General features: G+C 48.0%; 1 protein-coding gene across 11 annotated transcripts in view; it reads left to right on the top strand.

Moving 5' to 3' along the window:
• Positions 1-22,097, top strand: part of ATXN3 (ataxin 3) — a 44,932-nt gene continuing 22,835 nt past the window's right edge. For 2 of the 11 annotated variants that reach the window (XR_011385016.1, XM_008271913.4), the window contains exons 1-6: positions 1-106; positions 10,677-10,841; positions 11,052-11,096; positions 13,669-13,754; positions 14,147-14,213; positions 17,613-17,700. Coding sequence is in view for 8 of the 11 variants with exons in the window: in XM_008271913.4 (XP_008270135.4) it covers positions 83-106; positions 10,677-10,841; positions 11,052-11,096; positions 13,669-13,754; positions 14,147-14,213; positions 17,613-17,700 (475 nt within the window). In the remaining 3 variants the exon portion in view is untranslated. Of the gene's footprint in view, positions 107-10,676; positions 10,842-11,051; positions 11,258-13,668; positions 13,755-14,146; positions 14,214-17,612; positions 17,701-22,097 lie in introns of those variants that run through there. The other 9 variants (XM_051826446.2, XM_070065547.1, XM_070065546.1 and 6 more) reach the window with 9 other exon arrangements.

The following is a 22,097-nucleotide window of genomic DNA, read 5'->3' as shown; positions in this document are numbered from 1 at the left end:
TGGGCTGAGGGGTGGGGCCGAGGGGGCGGAGCTGGAGGGGGCTTGTTCGGCGCGGGGGGCCGTTGGCTCCAGACAAATAAACATGGAGTCCATCTTCCACGAGAAAGTGAGTGTCCGCGTTCGGTGGTGGCGACCGGGGGCCGTGGTGTCGTCGCCCCCGGCGGGCTGGGTGGGGCCTGAGGCGCTCCCCTCCGGCCCGCGCCGGGCGAGGGGCGCCCCTGGAGCGCTCCGCCTTCTGAGCGTGGAGTGCGGCTTCAGCGACTCCCCCGCCGCACCTTGCGCCCCGGAGGCCCCTGCCGGAGCAGCCGGGGCCGTCGCGGGGCGCCGGCGGGGGCGAGGGCCGGGCCGGGGGCGGCGCGGGCTCCCGGGGCGGGTGGGCGTGATGGAGGATGCTGCTCCCCCGCCGGCTCGCTCACACCCGCGGACGCTCCCCTTCGCCCTCCGGCCCCCGGCCCGCTGGCCTGCCCCTCGCAGAATGAACTTGGCCTTGCCGGGGCTTCTCATTCCATCTTGGAACCTCGCAGGCCCCTGGATCTTTGGGGCCGTGTCCGGGAGCCCCTCGAGGGCGGGCACCGTGGCTCGCCTCCAGTGGGGCCTGACGCTTCGGACGTGGAGACCCCGGCACGCCCCGGCGGGGGAGTCCCCGCGGGAGTTGTGATGACAGGATGTTTGGGTGTGCTGGGGTGTTTGGGTGTGTTTCGTGTGGCATGCCCAGATTTCCGGATCGGGCGGCCAGCTCTGTTGTTAGGGGTCGGGGTGGACTGGAATCTCGTTGCGGGCTTCCTGTCTGGCGCTGCTCCGCGGTGGCCGTGCACCTGCGTGCACTGTTTGGGGCGTGCGGAGAAACTCGCCCGTCCTCAGAGGCAGCGATCGGGCGCGAGTGCAACCCTCAGGACAACTTGGGCGCATTCTGGTTTCGTAATAGTTTCGTGTTTGGGAAGGTGGCAGGTGTGGCTGTTAGTAGGAGCAAAGTTTTTGTTTTATTAAATGCTTGGGAATGTTCATTTATCCAAGCTGGTTAGGAAGTCACGTGCGCGCGCACACACACACAGATAAATCCAAGGTGACAGAGGCATGGCGTGAATCTGCAGTGTACATCTAAACACATTCTTGTTCCATGCGGTGCTTTTCTTTATAGGAAGCCGTGCGGCATGTCTTGGAGCTGGACCAGACCAATTTGTGTGTGGTGGGGGGAGACTCAGTGCTACGATTACCACTAATATTTTGGCTTCAATGACGATTTATGAATTTGGACATGATTTAGCTGCTTGGCTAAGGAGATTGGGTGACAAATACACATGTACTTTTTAAAAAAATTATTTAATTTGTTTGAAAGTCTGAGAGACATAGCGCCCATCTTCTGGGTCACTCCCCCAAATGCCCCAGACAGCCAGGACTTTGCCAAGCCAAAGCCAGGAACCAGAGACTCAACCTGAATCTCCTGCATGGGTAGCAGGGACCCAGCAACTTGAGCCATTACCTGTTTGTCCGGGGGTATGCATCAGCAGGAAGCTGGGACTTGACCCTGACACAGCAGTATGGGAGTCGGTGTCCCAGCAAGGTCTTTGAGTGGAAGTGGGGACACCTGAGCCGTGTCAGCTGCTGTCACATGCCCACTCCCTATTCTTATTCCTAGTTTTCAAAAGTTTGGGTGTAGGAACAATTTTCAACATGGAGGACTTTAAACCTCTCCACCTGACTTCTTCTTCTTCTTCTTTTAAAGATTTATTTTATTTATTTGAAAGAGTTACAGAGAGAGGTAGAGCCAGAGAGAGAGAGGTTTTCAATCCACTGGTTCACTCTCCAAATGACCGCAACGGCCAGAGCTGCACCAATCCGAAGCCAGGAGCCAGGAGCTTCTTCCAGGTCTCCCACGTGGGTGCAGGGGCCCAAGGACTTGGGCCATCTTTTACGGCTTTCCCAGGCCACAGCAGAGAGCTGGATTGGGAGTGGAGCAGCCGGGACTCGAACCTGCACCCATATGGGATGCCAGCACTGCAGGCTGGGGCTTTAACCCACTGTACCACAGCGCTTGCCCTTTCACCCTACTTCCTGAGAATTTTACAATGCGCATAATTTTTAATTATATGAGAGGCAGATAGACAGAGTTCCTGTCTTCTCTTTCACTCCCCTAATGCCTGCAATGATTGGGTCTGAACTGGGCAGAAACTGAGAGATAGGAACTCAGTCCAGGTCTCCCACTTAGGTGACAGGAATTCAATTTCTCAAGCCATTGCCGCCTCCCAGGATCTGCATTGGCAGGAAGCTGGAGTCAGGAGCCAGATCTAAGCATCAGACCCTGGTGTTCCGGTATGGGACGATATGTCTTACCTGACATAAAGATTTACTTAAAAGGCAGAGTTTACACACAGAGAGAGAGAGAGAGAGCGAGCGAGCACATGTGTGCAAGCGCTTCCATCCACTGGTTCACTCCCCAAGTGGCTGTAATGGCTGGCTGTGGGCCAGGCCAAAGCCAGGAGCTTCGTCTGGGTCTCCCATGTGAGTGGCATGGACCCAAGTCAGTACCTGGGCCATCTTTCTCTGCTTTCTCAGATGCATTAGCAGGGAGCTGGATCAGAAGAGGAGCAGCCATGCCATGAGCCAGTCCTATGGGATGCTGGCATCACAGGCGACAGCTAACCCACTGAGCCACAATGCCTGCTTTTTTTCTTTCACCTATTTTTTTAAAGGTTTATTTATTTATTTGAAAGGCAGAGTTATAGAAGCAGAGGCAGAGAGAGAGAGAGAGAGAAAGAGATCTTCTATCCGCTGGTTTACTCTCCAAGTGGCTGTTGCTGGAGCTGGGCCAGCCAGTCCAAAGCCAGGAGCCTGGAGCTTCTTCCAGGTCTCCCAAGTGGGTGCAAAGGCCCAAGGACTTGGGCCATCTTCTGCTGCTTTCCATAGCAGAGAGCTGGGTAGGAAGTAGAGCAACCGGGACTTGAACCAGCGCCCACATGGGATGTCCGTGCCTCGGTCAGAGGCTTAACCTACGATGCCACAGCGGCCCCAGTACACTGCTGCTTCCTAACTGACATCCTAACTGCTGGGCCAAGCATGTGCCCACCATGTGTTTTTGACAGTTGTTACGTAGTTTGATAGCTTTCAGTGAACCATGGTCTCAAAGGAAGCTGGGCACTAGGCTGATGGAAACCTACCGAGCAGACCAGGACTCTCAGCATTAGCTTTGGATGGGCTTAAAGGTGGCTCAGGCGCACAGTCACCCTGCGCATCTACTTCCATGGAGGCTCTTAACAAGTTCAAGTTCTGTGGGCACCTGAACCCTGGCGCTAACTTAATCGTGTTCACAGTCCATTCTGGGACCACTGTTCTCCCACGCTCTCTGTTCCCTCCTGCAACACACTCAACCCGTGAACCAGAGAACCAGCTTTGGCTCTTGAAGAAGCCGTGTCGGGCGGGGTGTCCGCCTACAGAAGGCAGTGTCATGTCCCGTTTCCACTTGAAGCAGCCTGAGTTTTCAGCCGGTTGTCCGCTAGTGCGTCGTCAGGGCCTGGCACGTGACCGCATCAGATTTCCGTTAGTGTGTAAGGTGGGTGTGGTGCTGATGACTGAAGTAAATGACTTTCCTGTCAGTGTTAGGAGGCCTCGCAAGGCACATGTATGCGGATCCAATTTTCTTGTTTGAGTGAGTGTGTGGTTTTCCCCTCAACTATTTAGAAACATCAAAGCCATCATGTAATGCTGGGGCAGGTGGGACTTGGCACACGGCTAGAGTTTGCCCACTCTAACTTTAACTTAAACTCATACTAAATGCTGCTAGCGGGGCTGGCGCTGTGGCGTAGCAGGTAAAGCTGCCACCTGCAGTGCTGGTATCCATATGGATGCCGGTTCAGGTCTTGGCTGCTCCACCTCCAATCCAGCTCCCTCTGCTGTGGCCTGGGAAAGCAGTGGGAGGTGGCCCATGTCCTTAGGTCCCTGTACCCATGTGGGAGACCCGGAAGAAGCTCCTGGCTTTGGATCGGCACAGCTCTGGCTGTTGCAGCCAATTGGGGAGTGAACCAGTGGATGGAAGACCTCTCTCTCTCTGCCTCTCCTCTCTCTGTGTAACTCTGACTTTCAAAGAAATAAATACATCTTTAAAAAATAAAATGAAATAAATGGTACCAGCTGCTGGTTTTGTGGATGTTTTCAGTTCCTTTGACCACTTTCTGTCATTTTTGTTGTTCCTTGTGGCTACTCTTGGTCCAGTCACAGTACAGTCTAAATTGGTCATAAAAATCTAGAAATTTTTATTCTTATTTTATATGAAAGAAAGATACAGAGATTGCCCGTTCACTGGTTCACTCCCCAAATGCTTGCAACAGCCAGAACCGGACCAGACTGAACCAGGTCTCCAGTGTGGGTGGCGGGGACCCAAGCCCTCGGCTGTCATCCCCTCCCAGGGTGCGCAGTAGCAGGAAGCTGTTTCAGAAGTCCGGGAGCTGGGGCTCGAGCCAGGCACTCCTGCTCTCTGGGATGCTGACCTCTCAAGGGGCCTCTTACCCACTGCTCCAAACACCCACCCCAAATCCCTGTCTCTCTCTTTTTTTAAAGATTTACTTATTTTATCTTTGAAAGGCAGAGTGACAGGGAGAGGTCTTCCATCTACTGGTTCACTCTCCAGATGGCCACAACAGCTGGAACTGGGCCAAGCTGAAGTCCAGATCTAGGAACTCCATCTGGGCTCACACGTGGGTGTCAGGGACTTGAGTAGTTGAGCCTTTTTCTCAGGTGCATTAGCAGCGATGGGATTGGAAGTCGCGTCACCAGGACTTGCATTGGCACTACTCTGAGAGATGCCCATGTCCCAAGTAGTGCCGGATGCCCACCCCTTAAATTGAAACTTTTTAAAGTTTTGTTTATTTGAAAGAGTGACACAGAGACAGAAATATTCCAGCTACCTGTTCACTCCCTGAACGCCTGCAACAGCCTGGATTAGGCCAGGAGCCCAGAACTCTATCCAGGTCTCCTTCATGGGTGGCAGGGGCTCAAGTACTTGAGCCAACATCTGCTGTCTCCCAGGGTGCACATCAGCAGGAAGCTGGATTGGAAGCCGAGTGGGTAATTGAACCCAGGCACAGTGACATGGGATGCGGGTGTCCCATGCAACGCCTGCTCTAAATGGGTGCTTTTAACGTAACGACTGGGCGTGATGACTGCTAGAGCAGTGAGAGAGGCTGAGTGTTGACTTCGTGACGTCCATTTTGCTCTTCTGTGGTTGCTGGCTTTAGCCGTTGTTAGGACATCTGGGCCTTAGGAAAAGCCACATCCTGACAAGTGGCTCTAGGACAGACAGCCTTTGTAGCCTCTGCCTGGGTTGCAATCCCAGCCCTGCCGCTGACTGCGTGCGCGATCCTGGGCAGGCTCCAAGCTCTGATCTTCATGCCCCCTTTCCTCCGTACACCGTGAGGCCCCCTCAGAGTTGTGAGGGCAGATGGCGCTGCAGCAGAGCAGACCGTGGCCCTATCACGGTGCTTGTTCCCTGAGCCTCGTCGCAAGTTGAGTTGGCGAAATGTTGGGGGTTTGACGTGGATCCCTGGCTAGTCCATTTCTGACAGTACACTTAGGTTATACCTGGTTTCTGTTGTAGTTTATTAATGGTGTCCCTGGGAATTTCAACTTGTTTCAGGTTGGTCCTGAAGTTGGTGTTAGAGAAATGGTTTGGTCACAGTTACCTTTTATGATTTGATAAAACACCTTGTAGGGGCCGACGTTGTGGCGTAATGGGTAAAGCCGCCACCTGTGACCCCAGCATCCCATATGGGTAGGAGTTCGGGTTCCTGCTGCTCTACTTCCAATCCAGCTCTCTGCCAGTGTGCTTGAGAAAGAAACCGAAGATGTCCCAAGCGGTTGGGCCCCTGCCACACAGGTGGGAGACCTGGATGAAGCTCCTGGCTCTGGCTTCAGCCTGGCTCAGCCCTGGCTGTTGCGGCCATTTGGGGAGTGAACCAACAGGTGAAAGATCTCTTTGTCTCTCCTTCTCCCTTTGTTAATCTGCCTTTCAAATAAATAAATGAATCTTTAAAAGAAAAAAAAGTTTGGGAGACCTAGGAATGCAGTTTGTTCCTTTAAGCGTAGCACAATAAAGTCTGTGCCTGAAATCTTGGGATTTCGACGCCAATAAACTTTATGGCAAAGGCAATTTCTGTTCCACTTTGGTAAAGTTCAGTGAGAATGAGATGCTTGGGGATAGTTGGGGGCAGGAAAATGTGTTATCTTAGGACCACTGTACATTTGGGTGGGGGAGTACATGTAGATGTTAATCTGTCTTGTGACTTGAAGTCATTTTTAATTTTGGACTGAACAGTTTGTTCTTTACTTCCATTAAATCATTTTGTAAGTAAACGACTTGGTTGTATAATTTCCCTGTGGCAGGCATGTTAACTTGGGCAAAATTTTATTTCAGTAGCTTTTTTTCTGTAATTTAGATATTTATTCATTTATTAGAAAGGCAGAGATCTTCCATCTACTGATTAACTCACCAAACGCCTTCAACACTACAAAGCTGGGACTGAGCCTGCCTGAAACCAGGAACCTGGAATTGAACCAAGTCTCCCACATGGATGGCAGGGACCTAAGTATTTGAGTTGTCACTGCTGCCTTCCAGGGTATGCGTTAGCAGGAAGCGGGAATTGGAAATAGAGCCAGATTTCAAACCTGAACTCTTCAGTATGGGTGCGAGCTTCCCAAGCAGCGTTTATTTTTTAAAGATTTATTTATTTATTTGAAAGAGATACAGAGAGGCCGAGAAGGAGAGAGAGGTCTTCCATCCACTGGTTCTCTCCCAAAACGGCCAAGCAGCATTTTAACCACTGTCCCAAATTGCGTTCCCTGAAGATAATTTTTTTATGGAGAAGATTTTTTAATAAAATATCTGGAGGTTGAGTGTGATGGCCATTGTTTGCACGGGACAAAACTAGAACTATTGCCTGAAAACCCAGTGTCTGTTATTGTGTTAGGTAGCCCCTGAGGTACAGAATAGCTGTATCTTAGCAGAGGCTTCTTTCTTGTCATTTGGATTCTTTTGTTTTTTAAAGATTTATTTACTTATTTGAAAGTCAGAGTTACACAGAGAGAGGAGAGGCAGACAGAGAGGGGTCTTCTATCTGATGGTTCACTCCCCAGTTGGCTGCAACAACTGGAGCTGTGCCGATCTGAAGCCAGGAGCCAGGAGCTTCTTCTGGGTCTGCTTTATTTTTAAAAATTATTTGACAGGGGCCGGTGCTGTGGCACAGCGGGTTAAAGCCCCGGCCTGAAGCACCGGCATCCCATATGGGCGCCAGTTCTAGGCCTGGCTGCTCCACTTCCAATCCAGCTCTCTGCTATGGCCTGGGAAAGCAGCAGAAGATGGCCCAAGTGCTTGAGCCCCTGCACCCGAGTGGGAGACCCGAAAGAGGCTCCTGGCTTCAGATCGGCGCAGCTCCGGCCATTGCAGCCAGCTGGGGAGTGAACCAGCGGATGGAAGACCTCTCTGTCTCTATCTCTCTGTAACTCTTTCAAATAAACAAAATCTTTTAGAAAAATTATTTGACAGATACATTCCTATTTTGCAGATAGTTTTAATTAATTCATTCTCATTGTTATATTGAATTCCTTTGTGAAAATATTTCAGTTTACATTTGTACTGTGACCCAAACTGTGCATTTATGTAGTTTCCAATTTGGGGACCATTACAAGTGTTGGTGTTATGAACGTTCTTTTGCATGTCTGTTGATGAACATGTGTTTGCATATCTGGTGTTTGCGTTATATGCCCAGTAATGGAGCTGCTGAATAATACGCTATGTGTATTTAGGCTTCAGTAGATACTGTAAATAGTTTAATAGTTTTCCAAAGCAGTTGTGTTAGTTTACACATCCACGCAGCATATAACAGTTTCAGTGTCTGTAATCCTTTCCACCATTTTAGCCATTCTGCCGTGGTAGAAATAACACACTGTTTTGTCTGGTTAATTTTCTTTCTTCTTCTTGTTTTTTCTTTAAATAAAAGACAGAGACAGAGCGAGCTCCCATCAGATGGTTCACTCCTCGGCTGCTTTTGGTGATGGAGGCTGGGCTAGGCCAAAGCAGGGAGCCCAGAACTCAGTCCAGGTCTCCCATGGGTGGCAGGAAACCCAATTACTTGAACCCTCACCACTGCCGTTCAGTATCCGCATTAGCAGGAAGCTGGAGTTAGGAGCCGGAGCCAGGAATCGAGCCCAGAAACTGCGGTGTGGGCCCCAGGTGTCTGAGCCAGTGTGTGAATTGATAGGCTCAGCAGCCATGCCCAGGTAATGGGTTAGTATAAGTACTACGACGAGTAGTGAAGCTGAGCACCTGCTTAGTATTTTTCGCTGTTTAGCACTTGGGATGTGCTTGTCTGTCTTGCCTGTCGTTGAGTACAGTGGTAAGTGACGAGTAGTGAAGCTGAGCACCTGCTTAGTATTTTTCGCTGTTTAGCACTTGGGATGTGCTTGTCTGTCTTGCCTGTCGTTGAGTACAGTGGTAAGTAGAGCAGCTTTGTACCCCATCATTTAACACATTCCTCAGTGGGCGTTGCTCTTTGACAGTAGAAACCGGGAGGAAAAAAGAGGTGGAGACAAAGAAGTTGCTGTGGCTTGAAGGATAGTGACTTCTCAGCCCCAAGCTGCTTATTCCTTACCAAACCAACGAAATAAACTGATTACACCCCCTGCCCAGACTCAGACAGCCTCGTGCTGCCTTTCTAAGTTTTTATTATTATTATTAACTTTTCTTTATTTAAAAGGCTTTTATTTATTTGAAAAAGATCTTCCATCCCTTAGTTCACACCCCAAATGCTTGTAACAGTTCAGGCTGAGCCAGGCCAAAGCTGAGAGCCCGAAACTCCATCTGGGTCTCTCATGTAGCTGGCAGGCAGCCAAGTACATGAGCCATCACCACCATGCATTAGCAGGAAGCTGGGTCGGAACGGGAGCCAGGCTTGAATCCAGGCCTCCAAACTGGGATGCAGTGTCCCAAGTGGTGGCTTAACCATTGCACCGCAGCGCCTGCCCCAATGCTGCCTTTCCACCCTAGATCTTTTCAGCAGCTACATTTTGTTCCTAGAAAAAAACGATTCATCAGGAAAATGTGTGTGTTTCAAGGTGACGCTCTTTTGGGGTCACCGTATGCCGTGTGATGAGGTTCAGAAGAAGCTGTGTGCTTCCCGACAGGTTGAGTGAAGGAGCAGACCTCGCTGGGGCAGGGAGGAGCTTAGCTGGCCAGGGTTAGCAGGAGAAGAACCGTTGTCACATTGGCCATTGTCTCAGAGCGGCAAGCCCGGGATCCGTGTTCAGGGGAGAACCTTGCAGCCCCTGAGTCGCCCTTGTCGCTGGGCAGCCTGGGAAAGCAGCAGTGTTGGGAGGGGGAGAGCGTGACAGGCAGTCTGGACTTGAACTCAGGGTTCAGTTGTATGAGAAAGAGTTGGGCCCATGGGCGGTTGTAACCTCCTCACCCCCAGCCATGAGGAGGAAGCCAGTCGTCCAGTGGGGAGCTAACCTGGATACAGACCCTCCTCCAGGCGTGGCCAGGAGTCAGCGCCGGAACCCAGTTGGAGAGTTCTGCTCGTTGACTGCACTCTGTGTGCATTGTCTGGAGTTCTCTGAAACAGGCGCCGGCTCTAGAGCTCTAAATCCCTTACTTTTTACATTTTGTATTTATTTTATTTGAAAGGCAGAGAGGTCTTTCATTGGCTGCTTCACTCCCCAAACGCCTGAAGCAGCCAGCAAGGAGGCAGGAGCACAATCCAGCTCTCCACGTGGGCAGCAGGGGTCCAGGCTCCGTACTGCAGGAAGCTGGAATCAGAAGCCGGAGCGGGGAGCTGGTCCCGCCCTCTCTGAGGGAGATGACCTAACCTGCGTGCTGACCGCCAGGCCAGACGCCGGACGCTAGAGCTGCACGTCTTTTTTTCTTTCTTTAAGATTTATTTTAATTATTTGAAAGGCGAAGTTAGACAGAGATGGATCTTTCATCTGCTGTTTCACTCCTCAAATGACCCAACCACTGGAGCTGGGCCAGACTGGAACCGGATTCTTCAACTGGATCTCCCACATGAGGGCCCGGACACCTGGGCCGTCTGCTGTTGCTTTGCCAGGCACATTAGCAGGGAGCTGGATCTGATGTGAAGCAGCCAGGACTCGAACTGGCGCCCATATGAGATGCTGGCATCACAAGCAGCGGCCGGCCCTCAGCTGCAGCTCCTCGTGTGGAATAATTTTTCTCACCTGTGTCAGTTCTTGAGCTTTGAAATACCAGAAACAAGTATATAGAACCGTAGAAAAAAAGTCCAGGGGCTTCAAATTCCCTTTAAGCATAATAATTTGCCATGAATATTCAGAGGTGAATTTCTTTGAGGAACTGAAAATGAGAGGTTAAATGTTTTTGTAGAGTAGTTTTTATCAAAGTGTGAGATTTGATATATTTAATAGTGTTAAATATGAGTCATTAAGTTTTTGGATTGTATAGCTAAATAATTGTTGTTTCATTGATGGTAACGTAAAACAAAAATTGACAAATCAAAATACATGTGCCTGTGGGAGTCACGTTTTTCTAAGGCTTCAAAGGGTTAGTGTGACCATATTGAAAAGTTAATTAAATTCTTTAGTGGAAAATACTATACAAATTAGTTCCTAAGTCACATCCTAATGAATCACATGTGTATTTTTTCTTCTGGAAATACTAGCAAGAAGGCTCACTGTGTGCTCAGCATTGCCTGAACAATCTGCTGCAGGGAGAGTATTTCAGCCCTGTGGAGTTATCCTCCATTGCACACCAGCTCGATGAAGAAGAGAGGATGAGGATGGCAGAGGGAGGAGTCACCAGTGACGACTACCGAACTTTTCTACAGGTTCTGATTTTGAACTCCAGTTTTTTTATGTTCGTACATTTTAGAAAAGGATGAGATTTTTCCTTCAGAGATCTGACTTGTTAATTCTAACTCCGCTCTGGACACTGGAAGTGGGGATGCACAGGATGTGTTAATTTAAATATCCACACTAACGACAGTTCTTATTCTTCTTTCTCTTTTGGTGCTTCACTTGTCCGTCCTGACGAACAGCAGCCTTCTGGAAACATGGATGACAGTGGTTTTTTTTCTATTCAAGTAAGTGGTCCTCACCACATATTCGGCGGTGTCTGTGTCTCTGGTGCTATTTGAACTCAGCTTGTAGTGGATACGAGGTATCTTCTCACAGCCACTCCGAGTCACTGTGATGACGGGACCTTCAGAAGTTCCTCCAGTAGGTTGTGCCCGCAGAGGTCAAGGTGATTGTCTAGAGCAGATGTTTATATAGAGAAACTTGAAAATCAGGGTCACCGCATCTTCATTAAAAAATAGGGCTTTAGGGGCCAGCGTTGCGGCGCAGCAGGTGAAGCCACTGCCTGCGATGTCAGCATCTCATGTGAGCTCCTGTTTGTTCTCCCAGATGTCCTCTTCCAATCCAGTTCCCTGCTAATGGGCCTGGGAAAAGCAGATGATGGCCCAGTCCTTGGGATCCTGACACTCACATGGGACTTGGCTCTTGGGTTCAGCTTGGACCAGCCGTGGCCATGGCAGCTATTTGGGGGAGTGAACCAGTGGGTGGAAGACCCCTCTCTCTCTGTCCTTCTCTTTCTATAATTCTGCCTTTCAAATAATAAATCTTTTAAAAAGATAGGGCCTTTAAAAAATCACTTTTTGGGAGAGGTGGTTTAATTTGCATCTGATGTTAAAAACCTTAAATCTAGTAGATCACAATGTTACCTACTTATTATATCCTGGGGAAATTTGAAAAGCCGCAGTACCCTGCTGCCTTCCGTTTAAGTCAGCCGATCAGGGTCGAATGCCTTTATGATAGGCTGTGGATTTTGATGAGTTTGTAAACTTAGAGCGCCCTTCTAGTTCTGTGATGATGTGTACAGTCAGGAATTGCTTGATGACAAGACACAGTCCGAGAAATAGGTCATTTGGTGGTCTCCTCACCGTGCGGGCGTTACAGAGTGAGCTTCCACAAGCCTCGCTGGTATTGCTCACTACACAGCGAGGCTACGCAGCAGATACACACACATGTTGTAGCCCGTTGCTCCTGCGGGGCCAAATCAGCAAAAGAGAGTGACGCGCTTGAGAGAGACAGTTAACGCACAGTGTCTGAGGCTGAGGCTGACGTGGCGTTGCACACTGCGTTACAGTAAACTGTGTTAATGCATAGGAGGAGTACATTCTAAATAGCATAGCACATACTGACAGTCATCTCCACGGTCAAGTATTGCGTGCTGTACGCACGGCTGGAGGCACCGTGGCCTCTGTGCCGCCACACCGGCCCGCCTGGGAGTGAGACACTGGGCTGCAGCGTCACGGCGGCCGTGGGCGCGCCGGGTCTAGAGGTGTCGGCTCTGCTGTGACCTCACGCAGCACCGTCACGGGCAGTGCATCCGACTGAAACGTCGCTCTGTGTGACATGATAATCTGTACCTGGGAGATTGTTTTAGGACCTTTTCTGTGAATGTCCTTATTTATATTTCCCTTGTCCTGGACTCCTCAATCACCAGCACTCCAGCCAGGTCCTCATTGTGCTGCTGTTACAGCTTCCACAGGGCCAGGATCAGAGGGCAGAGCTGGCCCAGCACTTGCCATTTCCGGTTTGTGTGGTGCCAGCTGTGCCGTGGGCTCACGTGTGCCTACCGCGCTGCGTTCTGCACTTGCCGCTGTGTGGTGCCGGTTCAGTTGCCGGGTAACATTTGCCTGTAATATTCTGCACTTGCCGCTGGGTGGTGCAGTGCTGGCTCAGGTATGGGGTCATGGGTGCCTGCCACGCAGTGGTCTCCACTTGCTGCTCTGTTGGCTACTTTGGAAGATAGATAGTGATGTTGCAGAAATTTTCCTTTTTCTCAGACAATTTGAAATAATCGGGTGTGCCTTTTGTTCTGTTGTTTTTTTTTTTTTTTTCAAACTGATGACCATAGAAGTCTGAAATCTAGTAAAACCTCTACTTTAAATCCCCAAAGAGACTAATAGACACATCATTACTTAGGTTGCAAATAAGGAGTTAAATGTAACTTTTCTAAACCAGCGACCTTGCAGCCCAGTTATCATGTGTAGGTGTGGCTGGAATTTACATCTGCATCTCTGAGGATGTTTTATCTAAGAAGTGTGTGGTTCTCTGGAACATCTCAGAAACCTGGTGTGAAAGTCACTTTTAATATGTATGTGTGTTATTTATTGATTTAGCAATGTAGCTGAACAGATACACTTTTTAAAAATCATAGCTGCCTTGGGGCAGCATCGTGGGGCAATGGGTTAAGCCACCGCCTATGCCAGTCCCAACTCGGATCCAGCTCCCTGTTAATGTACTGGGAAAGCAGCAGAGGATGGCCTAGGTGTTTGGGCCCCTGTCACTCCTACAGGAGACTGGATGGGGTTCTGGGCTGCTGGCTTCAGTCTGGCCCAGCCCAGGCTGTTGGAGCCATCTGGGGAGTGAACCAGCTGACAGATGATCGCTCTCCTTTTCTCTGTAACTCTGCCTTTCAAATAAATAAAGTGAAATCTTTTAAAAAAATAGCCTTTTAGGTAAATTTATATATGAAGTACAATTGCTTGCTCAACTAATATGGTTACACTACTTAAATTTGGAATAATGATTTAGTTCATGGAAAGTTGCTGTTTTTTGTTTGTTTGTTGTTTGTTTGTTTTTTAACAGGTTATAAGCAATGCCTTGAAGGTTTGGGGGTTGGAACTAATCCTGTTCAACAGTCCAGAGTATCAAAGGCTCGGAATTGATCCCATGTAAGATTTGTTTTTGTTTTTTTCTACATTTCTTTTCCTAAATTCAATTTTTTTTAAATTATAATTTTTTAAAGGAGAAAAACACGTTTCCCACCTCCCCTTTTGATGTCCGTGAGCACCTGCACATCGCTGGGCCTCCCAGACTGCGGTCGTAGTGCGGTGCCAACCCTGGCTGGCGCCTCGGGCGGCTTGTCTGGGCACCGCATGTCTGAGCTGCTGCACACTGGCTCACACCATCGTGCCGTTCTTCAGAGTCAGTGGCACAGAACTGCAAATGCAGTCCTGCATTAACGCAGATTGTGTATAATGCTTGCTAGTTGGCAAAATAAATGAACATAAACTCCTGAAATTTCAGCCTAATATTGTATATGTGTGTTTGTTTTGCTTTCCAGAAATGAAAAGTCATTTATATGCAATTATAAAGAACACTGGTTTACTGTTAGAAAATTAGGAAAACAGGTAATATTTCTCTTCCTTTTATCTTTTTTCTTATTCTGTCTTCCATTTGAAGTAGAGGGGATTGGTGCTTTTAAAATGAGGAAACTGACCAGTAATGTGTGTGTGTGTGTGTGAGGCACAGTTTCAGTTTTAATAGAAATTTCCCATTTTAAAAGATAGCATCAGTTTCCTTTATAAATTTATGTGTGACAGCTGTGTACAATTTAGGTATATCACAGGGGAAATTTCATATTTAAGGTAATACAAATATCATTACCTTTAAGTGGGATTTTATGTAATGAATATGTCCTGTCAGTTAATTATTAACTTTTAGAGATTTGTGTTTAGCATCATACTGTCACAAAGTCTGCGACAGTGTCAGGCACAAATGAAAACATTCAGCCATGTTTCCTTGATGTAACAAGATCATTCACAGAATTCCAAAATGCCATATGATAAAAATATATGCATATAAAGTAATGTCCATTTTAGAAAACTATGGAATATGTCTTGAGCAGACTTTTTTCTTTAAGCAGAATCATTTAAAATTCTTCTTATTAGAATTTTGAGTCTTTGAAAGAGGGCTGTGTGAGATTTGGCTAGTTTAATAGAAAGGAATGAACTGTTGATCATGCTACCACATGGATGAGTCTCAAAACTTGTTGAAAGCTTTGTTTCCTTTTATATAAAAGACCAGCCAAATTCAAACCAATCCTTAGGAACAGCAAGTGTCTGAACCAGCAGTTGCTGGCAGGTGAAGAGGGCAGGGAAGAGAGAGTCGGCAGTGGGCAGTGGCCACAGAAAGCTGGGCAGGGATGGACACGTTCACCTCCTTGGCTGTGATGGCTTCATGGGTGTATACAGACGTGAAACTTTTCAAGTTACACATTGGAAATAGGTTCAGTTTTTGCAGGTCAGTTACATGTATCAATAGAGCTGGTTAAAAAAACACAGTAAATAAAAAACAAGAAGGTGAAGTCAAGAAAACGTACATTGAATTAAAACATTAAAATAGAATTCAAGACAAAAATCTTACTGTAAATTTTTTTTTTTTTTTTTTTTTTGGACAGGCAGAGTTAGACAGTGAGAGAGAGAGACAGAGAGAAAGGTCTTCCTTCCATTGGTTCACCCCCAAATGGTCGCTATGGCTGGCGCACTGCGGCCAGCGCACTGCACCGATCCGAAGCCAGGAGCCAGGTGCTTCCTCCTGGTCTCCCATGCGGATGCAGGGCCCAAGGACCTGGGCCATCCTCCACTGCACTCCTGGGCCACAGCAGAGAGCTGGACTGGAAGAGGAGCAACTGGGGCAGAATCTGGCTCCCCAACCGGGACTAGAACCCAGGGTGCCGGCGCCGCAGGTGGAGGATTAGCCAAGTGAACCGCGGCACCGGCCCTTACTGTAAATTTTTAACTCTGCTACCTGGAAGCAGATTCATCTTCAGTGGGGGTTCCTCCTAAGGAGCTCTGAGCAGGTCAGGAGGTGGAGGGCAGAGGCTCAGCCTAGGCACCTGCCTGAGTGGGTGTTAACATGGGGAGAAGCCAGGCAGGGCACTGCCAAGGTAAGTTAACTTCTGGGTTTTATTTATACCTTCAAATAAATTATGATCCAGTGTTCTTTTCCTGTATAATTGCTAGACGTTTAGGTCTGAAGACTTAGATTCCACAAATTTCTTTGTGTTGATTTGTTAAATTTTGATCTTACTATTTTAAGAGGTTCTTCAAAATCAAAATTTCCCATCATAACTATTTTTATCTTTGACAAGTATAGAAGACATCCAATTTTACTTTATTGTCTGTGGTTCTAATTTATAGTTTTGTTTAAAATTGCATTTTTCACTATAGACTCTTCTCCGAGAGACCTGTATAATGAGAGAGACGACTGCAGTGTCAGAATCCAGCAAAAGTCATTGGTTATGATGTTGACAGTAACTTTTGAAACTTTTTGAATCTTGTGGGTTGAAGTCGGATCCTTAAGAGATAATGTCTAGATCGGGGTGGAGAACATCCAGCCCCCAGGCTCCACAAGACTGGCAAAATCACTGGGTCTGGCCTTGCCAAGGCAAGTGCAGGCAGCACTCAAAAAGCAATGAATCTGTGGCAGGCCAACTTTTGAGTCAATAATTTTGTGTGGTCCATGAATATTGTTAAAAGTATCCGAATAGCCCTTGACAGAAAACAGTTCCCCACCTGGCCCTGGTGGTGATGTTAATTATATGTGACAGTGGGTTAGTGATCTTTGTAAAATGAGTTGGTGACTATAAATTGTCTTCTGGAAATGGCTGACCACCTCAAACTGGAATATTTTGACCACAATTATCAGTAGTGGGAAAATTTTATGTAGTGTCATTTCTCTTCCATATCAGTGTGATGTGATTAGTAATGTTGGACTGATGGTTTGAAAAAAAGTTCAATTATCGCTATCAGTAAGAAGACTTTAAAGTACATTTGGTCCCTAACTTAGGATGGTTCCACTTACAAAATTTTTTCATATCTATTCATTTTTACTTATTTAAAAGGTAGAGAAACAAACAAAAATAAACAGAAAAAGAAAAAAACATTAAAAATAAAAAGCAGAGAGAGTTCTTTCATCCATTTGTTCACTCCCCAAATGGCTGCCATAGCCTGGGCAGGGCCAGGCTTGTGCTAGGCACCAGGAGCCAGGACTCATCCTCTGCCTCCCACAGGCATTGACAGGAAGCTGGATCTGAAAGCAGAGGCGGGAGTTGACCCCAGACACTTGGATGTGAAATGTGGATGTTGCAAAAGGCAGCTTAACCAGCTGCACCACGGTGCCTGCCCCACTTAGCATTTCGTAATTTTTTGATGCTGTGAAAGCTATCCATGTTGAATAGAAGCAGCATATTGAACGCTGGTCTTTTCCCCAGGCTAGCGATATGCAGTGCAGTCCTTTGTCACGGTGCCAGCCAGAGGCAGCAGGCTGAGGCTCCCAGACAGCCGTGAGGTCATGAGGGTAAACCCTGATTCTCAGTGCCCCGAGTCGCTGTACTGATGATGGTATCCTGTGGAGGCCGGGGCTGCTAACTGCATCTTCAGCTTAGAATGGTTTGATTGGGACGTAGCACCTTCGTAAGTTGAGGTGCATCCGTGCTTGATTTACTACTTTATAGGGGGATTTAGAGTTTATGACTTAAAACTTTTTTAAAAAGCATTTATTAGTGATAAATCTGCAGCATTCTATTTCAAGACTGTTGTTTTATATGATGTGTTTACTGAAAGCAGAGCAAGGTTGACTGGCTTTTTGAAGTTACATTGTTCAGTTGTTTTCTCCTGAGTCTGGGTTCATTATATTTGCATTGTTCAGACGCCTCACCAGCTTTTGCTGTGCTGTTTTTAACATGTGAAACTTTCTTCCTTATTACTATAATGCACACTAAAATACTGACTTTTATTTTTTTCCAGTGGTTTAACTTGAATTCTCTCTTGACGGGTCCAGAATTAATATCAGATACATACCTTGCACTTTTCTTGGCTCAATTACAACAGGAAGGTAAATAAAGAATGAAAATTTTGTGATACTGTCTTTCAGAATAACTAAATAAAATGAGCGCGTTAGTTGGGAGCGTGGCAGTGGAACGTCTGTGTTGTAGGTGGGGACTTTGGGCTGTGCTCTGCCATGCTGTTCACTGGAGTTCTCGGACGCCCGCGCTCCTCTGTGGGTGGCGCTTCCCTTGGGCGCCCTTCTAAGTGTGGCTTTTCTCTTGTCTGCCCCGCACCGCAGGCTGAGGGCAGGGGCCAGTGTTCTTCTCGGTCCTCCTTGCTCCTTCAGGTCCTGTTCTTCCCTGTAGACCGCAGCTCCCTGGAAGTGCATGGCTCCAGATAAAGCGGTCGTCACTGAGCCGCCTTCCTCGTTGGCGAGTTTATGACCTGTCTCGCTGCCCCCTTCTCTCTCTCTCTGCCTCGGTTCTTGTATCATGTTCCTGATTTCTACATGATCAACCCATTGCCTCCCTTTTTACTTTCACAGATCACTTTCTTCACCTGCCTTGCGATTACCAATATCCATCACCACCTTCATGTCCAGTTACCACCTTCTTCTGTTTGACACCACTTCCTCGCTTGATTCTATATTTTCTGTTTATTTTACATTCCAATTTTTTTTTAAAGATTTATTTATTTATTTGAAAGAGTTACAGAGATCTTCCTCCTGCTTATTCACTCTCCAAATGGCCACAATGGCTGGGACTAGGTTGGGCCAGAGCCAGGGGTTTCTTCTGGATCTCCCACATCGGGGGCAGGGACTCAGGTACTTGGGCCATCTTCCTTTTTTGTTTATTTTTTTAAGATTGATTTATTTGAAAGGCAGAGTGTTAGGGTGAGAGAGAGAGAGTGAGTGAGTGCATGCTTTAGTCCTTGGGTTCTCTGCCCAGGTGGGTACAGCAGGTGGGGCTGTTGCAGAACCAGAAGCCAGGGACTCAATCCAGTTCTCCCACGTGGGTAAAGTACTAGGTTCTAGGACTGTCGTCTGTTGCTTCCTGGGTGCATTAGCAGGAAGCTGAATTGAAAGTGGAGATGGGACTTGATGTCGGCCACCCCAGTGTGGGATGTCTGTGTCCCAAATGATCACAGGAGGCACTGTACCAGAGTACCCGCCTCTCCCCCGACACCCTTAACACTTCTTTACTTACTGTGCTTATTTTCTGTAATTTGTCATTATAATCATTTCATTGCATTCTTCAGCTTCTTTCCCAATTTCTCCCCCCATCATTCTTTAATGACAAAAGTCCTAACCTTAACCTTGACGTTATCAGTTCCTGTACCACACACCAAGGTGATCATGTCAGCACTTACTTTTGTAAACCTGTAGGCACTTCTCCCACTCCCTTGCACTCTGCTTGTGACCTGCCTATATAGTCTACTGAGAACATGGAAGCAATTGAGAGAGAACCTCGCTTGTCTGCCAGTAGGCCCGTCAGCTTGCTGATGCGTCTGCCCTCCACTCCGGGACCATCAGTTTCCACCCTTACTTTTTGTATTATTCTTATCAGCAGAGAAAGATCTTTATCGCCACTAAAGACTGAAAGGAAAACACTGTCTTAACTCCTGGAATGCCAGCTGTCTCCTCACTTACTTTCAGAGACTTGTCTCCTGTGCTCTCTCCTTGTGTTGACCTCAGGCCAGTCACTCTGTCCATGGCGGCACCGTGCCAGCACTGTGCCAGCGTGCGGCTTTCACGGTGCCTTTCACTGCATCTCCCCATGTGAGGGTGTAGCTGACTAGACCCTTGCTTAGGGAGCAAACAAGCTCTCTTATCTGAACTTTCAAACAAACCAAGAAAACACAATGGGGCAAACCCCCGCGCGGCCTTTATGTAGCTTCAACAGTAACCTCGTAGCCTGTTTGTTGTGTCTGTACCCTGCTCCCTTTTTTCTCCTGGTAATTTTGAAGTAAGTACTAGGCATCTTGTGATTTCCTCTGTAAATATTTTAATAAAATCTCTTATGCAAGGGCTTTTCAGAAATACAGCCCAGGCAGCATGATCACTCTTGAAGCTACAACCACGGCGAGCGAACCACGGTGCGTCCAGAGCATCCGCTCCCCCGCCAGCTCTGCCTCACTGTCTGTCTCGGGTTGGAGTTTGATCCAGGGTGAAATACGGTTCTCTCAGTGCCTGTGGTTAGAGGTGGAGTGTCTCCAGAGGCTAACTGAAGGTGTCCTTTCCTTGTTTTATTTATTTATTTTTTTTTGAAGAAAATATTTCTCTTTACCAGTTTTTAAGAGAGAATTGGTTTCATGATAGCCTCTAAAGATGAGCAATTAACCTCTTGGGCCTGGAGTGTTTTTTTTTTTTTTTTTTTTTTAAAGCAGCATCATAAACTAGTCAATTGAAGCAGTTTTGTTTTAGTCCATTGTAATTACTATTCCTATTTTTTAATTTATTAGAAGAGAGGAAAAGGACAGATGGTGAGAGAGCTCCCATCTGCTGGCTCATTCCCAAATGCCTTGGATGGCCAGCACTGAACCGGATTGAAACCGGGAGCCGGAAGCGCAGTCCAGGTCTCCGTGTAGGTGACAGGGACCCAGTCAGTTGAGCTGTTACTGCTGCTTCCCGGGATCTGCGTTAGCAGGAATCTGGACTCAGGAGCTAGAGATGGGAATCAAACCCAGGCTCCCTGTACAGGCATCCTAACCAGCGTCTTCACCACCAGGCTGGACACCTGTTCCTTGTTGTTCATACTGCTACTCCAGTTGTCCCATGGTGGGCCAGGAGGGACATTTTGAAGTTTACTCTCAAGATGCTGACGTGACTGTTGTAGTTTGTTTTTGTTTTTGCTTTGGAAGGTGTGGGGACAAAGAAAGGTGATGGAGAGGGGGATTGGTTTTTCATCTGCTGACTCACTCCCAAGTGCCTACAATAGCCAGGACCAGCCCAGACTGGAGCCAGGAGCCAGCACTTCCATCCGGGTCTCCTTTTCCCACGTGGCAGGGACTTAAATACTTGAGGCTTCATTTGTGGCCTCTCAGGACGCACATTACCAGGAAGCTGGGTTGGAAAGGAGGAACCAGGCATTCTGCTCTGGGACTTAAGCCACCAAGCCTGATGCCAGCCCTGCATTGTGGTCTGTTTTTTTAAAACAGAATTTTTTTTAAAGATTTATTTATTTTTACTTGAAAGAGTTACACACAGAAGGAGAGGCAGAGAGGCGGGGGGGAGGGAGAGAGAGGGAGAGAGGGAGGGAGAGAGAGAGAGAGGGAGAGAGAGGGGGGGGGGAGGGAGAAGGAGAGGTGTCTTCCATCCGCTGGTTCACTTCCTAATTGGCCGCAACAGCCGGAGCTGCGCTGATCTGAAGCCAGGAGCCGGGAGCTTCTTCCGGGTCTCCCCTGTGGGAGACCATGAGCCCCCTAAACCATGGCCCAAGGACTTGGGCCATCTTCTACTGCTTTCCCAGGCCATAACAGAGAGCTGGATCTGAAGTGGAGCTGCTAACTTGAATCAGCGCCCATGTGGGATGCTGACATTACAGGCAGCGGCTTTACCTACTACGCTACAGCGCTGTATTTGAAAGGTAGAGATACTGAGAGACAGAGAGAGCTTCCATTCATAGTTCCCTCCCCAAATGGTTGTAATGACCAGGACTGGGACAGGCTGAAGCCAGGACCCTGGAACTCCATCTTGGTCTCCCACATGGTTGCAGGGAGCCATCTTACACTGCTTTCCCAGGCACTTTAGCAGGGAGCCAGATCTGAAGTGGAGCTGCTGGGACTCCAACTGGCACCCATATGTGATGCCGGCATTGCAGGCTGCAGCTTAACCCTGCTGTACCACAATGCCAGCCCCCATTGTAGTCTTTTGAAGGTTTGCTTTCTCCTGTAATAACAAGATTTTGCCAGCTTATCTTATATATTCCCTGCCCTGGACTTGAACTCATTTCTCTAAAAAAACCTGGTTCCTTTCAGTAACAGTATTTAGAGATGTGGGCTGGTGCTGTGGCATAGTGGGTTAAGCCACCATCTGCAGCGCCAGCATCCCAGATGGGTGCCCATTCAAGCTTCAGTTGGTGCACTTCTGATGCAGCTCCCTATGGATGTGTCTGGGGAAGCAGGGGAGGATGGCCCAGGTGCTTGGGCCTCTACACCCACCCAGGTGGGAGACCCAGGAGAGGCTCCTGGCTCCTGGCTTCCCATCTGCCCAGCTCCGGGCATTGCAGCCATTTGGCGAGTGAACCAGCAGATGGAAAATCTCTCTGTCACTCCATCTCTCTCTCTCTCCCTCTCTCTCTCTCTTCCTCTTTCTCTCTCTCTAACTCTGCCTTCAAATAAATAAATCTTTAAAAAATAATATTTAGAGATGATATTCGAAGCCCTGGCATGCTTCTTGCTGCTGAGTTAGTTATCATGTGAGGTGGCCCTCTAGCTGTGGATTCCACCAACCGTGGACAGAAGATC

Source organism: Oryctolagus cuniculus, chromosome 20 (assembly GCF_964237555.1).
Source record: "Oryctolagus cuniculus chromosome 20, mOryCun1.1, whole genome shotgun sequence".
NCBI lineage: Eukaryota > Metazoa > Chordata > Mammalia > Lagomorpha > Leporidae > Oryctolagus > Oryctolagus cuniculus.
Note: the sequence above shows the minus strand (reverse complement) of the source record. Positions and strands in the feature narration are given on the sequence as shown.